Source organism: Mizuhopecten yessoensis, unplaced genomic scaffold (genome assembly GCF_002113885.1).
Source record: "Mizuhopecten yessoensis strain PY_sf001 unplaced genomic scaffold, ASM211388v2 scaffold8111, whole genome shotgun sequence".
Lineage (NCBI taxonomy): Eukaryota > Metazoa > Mollusca > Bivalvia > Pectinida > Pectinidae > Mizuhopecten > Mizuhopecten yessoensis.
This window is the reverse complement of record NW_018407384.1, coordinates 679,879-689,377: the sequence shown is the minus strand read 5'-3', so window position 1 is coordinate 689,377 and position 9,499 is coordinate 679,879. Positions and strand designations below refer to the sequence as shown.

The following is a 9,499-nucleotide window of genomic DNA, read 5'->3' as shown; positions in this document are numbered from 1 at the left end:
CCAAAAAAAAGCCTGTCATCCAAAATTTTAAAGGCAGTTAGGAAATATAATAAGTGTTATTGTCCTGTAACCAATGTGTTTAGATTTGGCCCTACCCCTCTAACAGGACGTGGCTTGGCGGGGCCCTAGCTGACTGTTGTTACCAAAAACATCTGCGTGCACGATGGGCTAGATGGACAGCATAGCAGGCCTGTGACAACTAACAAAATGATTACTGACATGACCTGGGGGGCCCTAGCCCTAGTTTTCTTTCGAATGCTCCACTAAACTTTGAACATCCAAACTTGGTGTCGCTAAGTTTCGGATGCTGATACCAAAATTCCTATTAAACCATTAATCACTGTTTAATTCCGTCAGTACTGCCCTCGCCATTTCTTGGTTGTAAATATTTTTTCCATACGTACAAATTGTATTCATTCTTACTGTTGTAATATAGTTTGATTCTTACGGTTCCGATCATTTTGTTCGGACATTTTGTGTCGCTGCAATATTTGCACAATCCACACAATGAAGTCGTTTAGGTGCGAAAATTTGACGCCTGTGGAGCAAATGGCAGTACGAACATAATGGAACAACGTGACTGAATGTAGTTTTATGCAAGGTATGTGTTGAGGTATAACTTATGCCTTTTGTCATCGCCCAAAATCGTCTCTACACCAAATGGTTTCCACGTTTTGATACAGCACCAGACATGTATCTGTCAAAATGTCCACCATTCGGTGTTGGGACCTGAGGGAACTTGGTGTGGGAGGACCACCAGCCAAAATACTACAACACGCAAGATTAATAGCACGGACTAGAGAGCACCAGCTACCTTGTGTCAACTAACGACCATGTTACTAAAAGGTCTAAAGGGGTCGTAGCTACCCTGCAACAACACACATAATTACTTAAACGCCATCAAAAGTTATTTTTTATTCAACTAACAACAATATTACTGTAAGGTCTGGAGGGCCAAAATGTACCTGATACAACAATGGCTACAAGTTATTTAAAAAAAAAAGAAATCTTCAGAATTAAGACAAAATATAAAATATGTATTGTCACTGTAAATAAAATCAATGAAACGTTGTGTCTATCGTTTGTACACATGGTGGTTGGATCTTTCGCACCACCATTGTGTGACCTGTCAAATCAGTACTTACCCCTAAATGTGCTGTCTGGGCCCCGTACGTGTAGTGCTTTGCCCCTAAACTCCTCACAGTCGGCACAAGACCTTCCAGATTGTCGATAGATTCCACAGCCGTACCCACCACGCCCATCACCCCTTCGGCATGGTTCCTCACAGCCTCACTCTCCAGTGATCCACCTCCCTCTCTCATAAACGAGAATAAGGTCTTCACATCTGGGTAGTCTGCAAACAATCTGTGGAAGAACAAGTTTACATAAGTAAAAAAACTAAATAGCAACGATTTGTTACCAACCTTCAAGTCCTTCGTAAATATGATGAGTACGACAATAAACACGCAATTTCATCAAAATACAAGCAAGAAGCAAATAATAGTTTAGACAGATGATCTATCTACTTAATGAAGCATTAGTTGAATGTGCCGTCGTGTCTTCTTCCATATCTCTAACGCAACTTTTACTTCTTAAACTTATCTTTTTAACAAGGCTTTTCTTCAGTGCTCGCAAATATTTGTCACCTGATGTTTGGTTTTAATTTCACCAATAAGCCGATATCGCAACTGATGTGATGTTGTCTGGACGCTATAGCCAGTGGTGGATAAATGTTAAACGTTTAACGTTGATAAAACTGAAAGACTGAAAGCGTTTAAATATGTGCAGGCATGCATTTACCCTCACTCGACAATATTAAGCAGGTGAATTGAGATCGAGTCACGCAAGGACAAATTTAGGAAGGTGAAGATGTTGGCAATTAAGGTGTTCAGGGCTGGCGCTTTTACACAAAACATGAAACACTAGCTGTACAGAAGATATCCAAAGGTAGGCACAATAAAGGGTAAACCTTAACATTTAACTAAATTATTATAAACGGTCTTGGATCCCCTTCAGGGAGGTTTGTATGTTATGAAATAAAACAGTGATGCATAAGTAATCCAAATCCTAACTCAAAAGGAAAGGGAACAGTCCCTTCTGTATTCGGCAGTATCAAGTGCAGAGGGGATGGAAGTATGCATACATATTTGGATTAAAGAGAAGCACTACTAATCCTAACAAGATTGTTTTGAACCTAGACGAATAAGGCTTTTCAAACAGGCATGGATAAGGAAGGTTGCAATATTGCCATAGATAAACGAAAAGAGACCTAATAGGAAAGCGTTGATTCAGGAAGGCACGTCTATTGGCGAATCGGATGTGTAAGTTTACAGAAAACATAAAAGTTTTGTTGGATCGAAGACATCCAGAGGCGAGCACACTAAAGGATAGTCCAAACATTTAACCCAAAAACTGGCAGACATTGACAAAACTATCAGGAATAGTTATGAATCCCCGTTATGGAGTTTTGTAGATTATAAACTAAACCAGCAGTGCACATACTGAAGGAAATTGAACAGACCCTTCTTTCAGTAATGAGAGCAGAATGGACGGAGGTATATATAAATATTAAGATCAATGAGGTGATCCAGTTGGTATCGCAAAACGTCTTCGATAAATGTATGTACGTTGAGTATAACATACAGAGTGAGAATATATTTGGAAATGGGATGAAGTAGCTGAGCAGATTTAAATACCAGCTCATATTTCAAACATCGTTCATTGACGACGGTTTTGGAATATGGACGCATGGCAGAGTGGGGTTTGGCTTTACCAGCGTTGACGATAGGCGGAATCAATTAAGATCGGGGGTGGCTACTAAGTCACAGACCCAAACTTGTCTACCTGTCTCTATCTGCGAAATATTTAAATAACAATCCTCTCACCAAGAAGGCAATACTATATCACCTTGAAATCCGGCTAAAGAGAATTTGTAAAATTTGTCAAGATTCACATAATTCACAAAGAAAAGCCAAATATCATAAGGCAAATTAAGTATTTTAACTTTTATGAGAAGGAACTTTTCTGGACAGTTCAATTAAGGAAAGCAGATAGGAAAGAAAGGAAAGGAGAAAGCAAAAAGTAATTGAGAAGGATGAAAGAGTACTCCTTATGTTTACCTATTAAAAACACTTACCGGATGATTGACAGCCTGTCAGAGGATACCTAGATACTCTTCATGCATAAAAAACGACTTAGGACTAGGTATTTAAGAAAGCACCCTTACTAACGCTGAGAAGTCTAAAACAATACGTATATTCTGGTCGAGGGCAAATTGAGAAGAACTCTGGAGGAGGACAGTCATGTGTGTAAGGTTAACAGGTTGTGCATACTAATAACCATCTAGGCGACTTATGAGTGTAATGAATTACAGGTTTTGTATATAAATGATCAACTCGGCGACTGATGTTCGGAATGAGATGGAATTCACACTATTGATGAACAACACTCTAAGATGTTGCAAACTATTGTGTATTGATTGACGAATACAAAGTGGCCAACGGGCATATAGGTACAAGAAACAAACAGGAAGATCAGGGAGTGGGTAGAAGAGCATGTGGTGGAAATACTGCTAAATTAGGTCAGACAAGTGCCCTTCCGCATTAATGAAAAGGGACACTGTAAGTAGAATCTTGGAGTGCTCTTAACAGAAAAAGTTCAAGACATCCCGACTGTAAAACATACCGCCTGTCGTTTCAATGTATGAGAATCATGATAGCAAGCAATAAAATTCAAAGTCCTTGACGTAGTCGAGGATATGACGTATCATCTGCGACATAGCTATTATGATGTCATAGTATCTATGACGTCATACTATTCATAATGTGATCTATTTGTGGCGTTATTGTCTATGAGGTCATCGCTTATTAAATACACTGGAAGCAGCAGCGACCTAGGCAGTATCTTCTAAATACAACTGCTATTAAGGAAAAAGCTAGGATTTTGTTTCAAAAGTGACATCTGGTACGGATTTGTACATGGTATGTTTCCCATCGGAGACAGTTTTGTCATTGGAGACAGTTTTGTCATATACATAATGTTTTTTTAAATCTGAATTCGTCGCATTGGTTAACTTTAAAATAAACATTGAAATAACAAAGGAATAACATAACTATACCTTTGCATACTGACACAATATCTGTTGACTGCATTTCTAAATGTGTACATATACATGTATCAGTTAGCTGTCCTATAGGTATATTTTGGAAATGGTTCATTTGCGTGATGGTGGCCAAAACGGAGATATTTCGGGAAAATAACCAGACATTTGATTGATGAAATAGATGGGTAACGAGAAAGAATACTAATGAAAATGTTCACATTAATATACATCCTCTAAAATTTCAATGGTACCACTTAACTCGCGCCACATCAACTTAGAGAAGGCTTTCAAATTTCCGTCCCTACGATCCATGTATACAAAAACAACAGATAGTCTGACTACTTCACCAGGACTGTAGTAGCTGTTGTAAGTGGTTATAAACAGCGACGGTCAATAGGAACCTGTCCAGAAGTGTTGGACCACTGTCTCCACTGTTTATATACCTTCTTACTTAAATATACACAACGCTAAAGTAAATACAACAATCAAATGTTTGAAAATAACAATGAGAGCCCTGGCAAATATAAACATGTGTACCACATTCATGAAATCCGTTTATTTATTTGTTAACAAATATGTCTTTACAATCCTATAACACCATTAAACAAATTAAAAGGCAGCAGGCCCTCCTAGCTCTACCAGTGTCTCAACATACATTCCAGCATGCCCTCTTAGTTATACCTGAGTCGTACTTGTTACATGAAATCATGCCCTCCTACCTCTAACAGATATTACGTGTTACATGCCAGTATCCCCTCCTCTCTCTACCTTAGTTTTACACTTAACAAAACAGCATGTCCTCCTAGCTCTAACAGAAACGTTACATGACAACATGCACTCCTAGATTTACCGGAGTTGTACATGTTACATGACAGCCTTAGTTTTCGCATACATGACAAAATGCCCTCGTAGCTCAAAAAAACGTTGTACACGAACCATGATATCATGTCCTCCTCCTTGTTCTACCTGAGTTGTGCACGTAACATGTCATTCTGCCCTCATAGCTCTACCCTAGATGTACACGTAACATGACAACCTGCCCTCCTAGCTCTACCCTAGTTGTACAGGTAACATGACATCCTGCTTTTTAAGCTCTACCTTAGATGTACACGTAACCTGACATCCTGTCCTCCTAGCTCTACCTTAGTTGTACAGGTTACATGACATCCTGCTATTTAAGCTCTACCCTAGTTGTACACGTAACATGACATCCTGCTTTTTAAGCTCTGCCTTAGTTGTACACGTACCATGACATCCTGGCCTCCTAGCTCTACCTTAGTTGTACAGGTTACATGACATCATGTCTTCCTAGCTCTACCTTAGTTGTACAGGTTACATGACATCCTGCTATTTAAGCCCTGCCTTAGTTGTACACGTACCATGACATCCTGGCCTCCTAGCTCTACCCTAGTTGTACACGTAGCATGACATCCTGCCCTCCTAGTTCTACCTTAGTTGTACAGGTTACATGACATCATGTCTTCCTATCTCTACCTTAGTTGTACAGGTTACATGACATCATGTCTTCCTAGCTCTACCTTAGTTGTACAGGTTACATGACATCATGTCTTCCTATCTCTACCTTAGTTGTACAGGTTACATGACATCATGTCTTCCTAGCTCTACCTTAGTTGTACAGGTTACATGACATCCTGCTATTTAAGCTCTGCCTTAGTTGTACACGTACCATGACATCCTGGCCTCCTAGCTCTACCCTAGTTGTACACGTAGCATGACATCCTGCCCTCCTAGTTCTACCTTAGTTGTACAGGTTACATGACATCCTGTCCTCCTAGCTCTACTTTAGTTGTACAGGTTACATGACATCCTGCTATTTAAGCTCTACCCTAGTTGTACAGGTAACATGACATCCTGGCCTCCTAGCTCTACCTTAGTTGTACAGGTTACATGACATCCTGCTTTTTAAGCTCTACCTTAGATGTACACGTAACCTGACATCCTGCCCTCCTAGCTCTACCTTAGTTGTACAGGTTACATGACATCCTGCTTTTTAAGCTCTGCCTTAGTTGTACATGTTACATGACATCCTGCCCACCTAGCTCTACCTTAGTTGTACAGGTTACATGACATCCTGCTATTTAAGCTCTGCCTTAGTTGTACACGTACCGTAATCCTGGCCTCCTAGCTCTACCTTAGTTGTACACGTACAATGACATCCTGGCCTCCTAGCTCTACCTTAGTTGTACACGTACCATGACATCCTGGCCTCCTAGCTCTACCTTAGTTGTACACGTACCATGACATCCTGGCCTCCTAGCTCTACCTTAGTTGTACACGTACCATGACATCCTGGCCTCGTAGCTCTACCTTAGTTGTACACGTTACATGACATCCTGCCCTCCTAGCTCTACCTTAGTTGTACACGTTACATGACATCATGCTCTTCTAGCTCTGTCTAGTTGTACACGTTACATGACATCATGTCCTCTTAGCTCTACCTTAGTTGTACACGTACCATGACATCATGTCCTCTTAGCTCTACCTTAGTTGTACACGTACCATGACATCATGTCCTCTTAGCTCTACCTTAGTTGTACACGTACCATGACATCATGTCCTCTTAGCTCTACCTTAGTTGTACACGTACCATGACATCATGTCCTCTTAGCTCTACCTTAGTTGTACACGTACCATGACATCATGTCCTCTTAGCTCTACCTTAGTTGTACACGTACCATGACATCATGTCCTCTTAGCTCTACCTTAGTTGTACACGTACCATGACATCATGTCCTCTTAGCTCTACCTTAGTTGTACACGTACCATGACATCATGTCCTCTTAGCTCTACCTTAGTTGTACGCGTACCATGACATCATGTCCTCTTAGCTCTACCTTAGTTGTACGCGTACCATGACCTGATTCATTCTTAGTTCTCCCTGAGTTGTTCACGTTACATTACATCATGCTCTTCTAGCTCTTCCTGAGTTGTACATGTTACATGAAATAATGCCCTCCAATCTCTCAATAAGTTGTGCACATAACATAGCATCATGCCCTCTAGTTCTACCTTAGTTGTACACGTTTCATGACAGCATGCCCTCCTAGCTCTTACTGAGTTGTACACGTAACATGACACCATGTCCTCATAGCTCTACCTGCGTTGTACACGTAACATGACATCATGCCCTCCTAGGTCTACCTGTGTTGTACACGTAGCATAACTGTATGACTTTTAGCGCTAGCTCTATTTTAGTTTTTTTTTAACTGAGATTTCATTTGCTTTCTTAACGTTTTTTATACATTTGATTGTGGAAAGTTTGAAATATCAGTTTGATCACCGGGTCCATGCAAATTAGCCTCGGGAGTATTCAAAGTGGTGTTACCCTCGGGAGTATGCAAAGTGATGTTACCCTCGGGAGTATGCAAAGTGATGTTACCCTCGGGTTTATGCAAAGTAATGTTACGTGTACCCTCGGGAGTATGAAAAGTGATGTTACCCTCGGGAGTTACAAAGTGATGAATGTGACTTGCGAATATACATACCGTGTCATAGATAACCTTTCAATTAACAAATGAGTTCTTTAATTCAGATTAATTTGTCGTGCACTGTTAATTTTTACGAGGTGAATAATTTGTTTTACATAGGAGCTGGCGAGCAATTGATGTGTATATTACGCTTATAGATATACTAGTAACAGTGTATAAGCATAAAACGGTTATTTGACATAAAACTAATTAAAATGCGATGTAACTAATTTAATATCTTTTTACTATGAATACCTTTTTAAGTTTCTCTAGCGTTTTACTACGTCGGTATATTAATTAAACACGTGGCCCGATATACATTATAGCCGTTCAAGTGTATACAGTTCAACCATGGACAATCTACACACAGTAAATAGAACTGCATGCTATTAAGACTTCGTCATTAATAATGATTAGCTTACTTGGCAAACATTGGTACTCCTACATCTGCCAAGCTGCCTGTGCTGGTGAACTGACTCCAGGATTGCTTGATGAGTATTTTGTCGCCAGATGACAGTGGAGTCTTCGTCCCCTCCATGTTTGTTGTGCTGGTGCTACATCCCATAATGCCTTCTTTTGTCAACTTTGACCCAAACTTGACTCGTCTTACCTGCGAAGAATGCCATTAAAAGTTTCAATTAGGCTGGGCGTGCCGTTTGTAATGGAACACGTGATGTGTCTGTGTTTCTGGTCAGCCTCTCGGAGGGGGCGGGGCAGGTTAGGCAGTCTATAGGGTAACCAAGCCATGTCAACTGTCAACTCGTTCCGTCGATTACTGTACGCATTGATTAACGATAATCACCAATTAGGGAGGGAGTGAATCGTTAATCGATTTTAATTACGGCGTCCAATGTACTGGTCAGGTGCATTCTACGAGTCTTTGAACACCTTTTGCTGACACAATTCAATACAATGGTCGAGTTTCCTATCATGTCCGTCTACTACAATCGGTACATCCGGTGTCCGTTTCCTGAATTTAGACCGAAATCCTGGTAACACGATAAGCACTTTGTAGCTCTGTAATTATGCCAATGTGTTGCGTGAATTTTTCTGTCAAAAGTGACGTCTTTGTGTTGTGTGACTGTTGATGTCAATAGTGACGTATTTGTGTTGTGTGATTGTTGATGTCAATATTGACGTTATTGTGTTGTGTGAATGTTGATGTCAATATTGACGTAATTATGTTGTGTGAATGTTGATGTCAATATTGACGTTATTGTGTTGTGTGACTGTTGATGTCAATATTGACGTAATTGTGTTGTGTGAATGTTGATGTCAATAGTGACGTCTTTGTGTTGTGTGACTGTTTATGTCAATATTGACGTTATTGTGTTGTGTGAATGTTGATGTCAATATTGACGTCATTGTGTTGTGTGACTGTTGGTGTCAACAGTGACGTTATTGTGTTGTGTGAATGTTGATGTCAATAGTGACGTTATTGTGTTGTGTGATTGTTGATGTCAATATTGACGTTATTGTGTTGTGTGACTGTTGATGTCAATATTGACGTAATTGTGTTGTGTGAATGTTGATGTCAATATTAACGTCATTGTGTTGTGTGACTGTTGGTGTCAACAGTGACGTTATTGTGTTGTGTGAATGTTGATGTCAATAGTGGCGTCATTGTGTTGTGTGACTGTTGATGTCAACAGTGACGTTATTGTGTTGTGTGAATGTTGATGTCAATAGTGACGTAATTGTGTTGTGTGAATGTTGATGTCAATATTGACGTTATTGTGTTGTGTTAATGCTGTTATCAATATTGACATCATTGTATTTTTTGAAAGCTGAAATAAATAATGACGTCATTACTTTGTGTCTATGCAGGTGTCAAAAAGTGACGTCATTAATTTGTATAAATGCTTTATTCAATAGTGCGGTCATTGTGTTGTCTGAATGCTGATGTAAA

The 9,499-nt window shown here is 39.8% G+C and overlaps 1 protein-coding gene across 1 annotated transcript in view; it reads right to left on the bottom strand.

The window, feature by feature from the left end:
• The window catches only part of LOC110454929 (neuroglobin-like), an 11,178-nt gene extending 2,981 nt beyond the window's left edge, over window positions 1-8,197 (bottom strand). The window contains exons 1-2 of the mRNA XM_021504745.1: window positions 8,013-8,197; window positions 1,146-1,365 (exon numbers count right to left, since the gene is read on the bottom strand). Coding sequence (XP_021360420.1) covers window positions 1,146-1,365; window positions 8,013-8,155 — 363 coding nt within the window. The 5' untranslated portion in view covers window positions 8,156-8,197. The remainder of the gene's footprint in view (window positions 1-1,145; window positions 1,366-8,012) is intronic.
• Window positions 8,198-9,499: the final 1,302 nt, after the last annotated feature.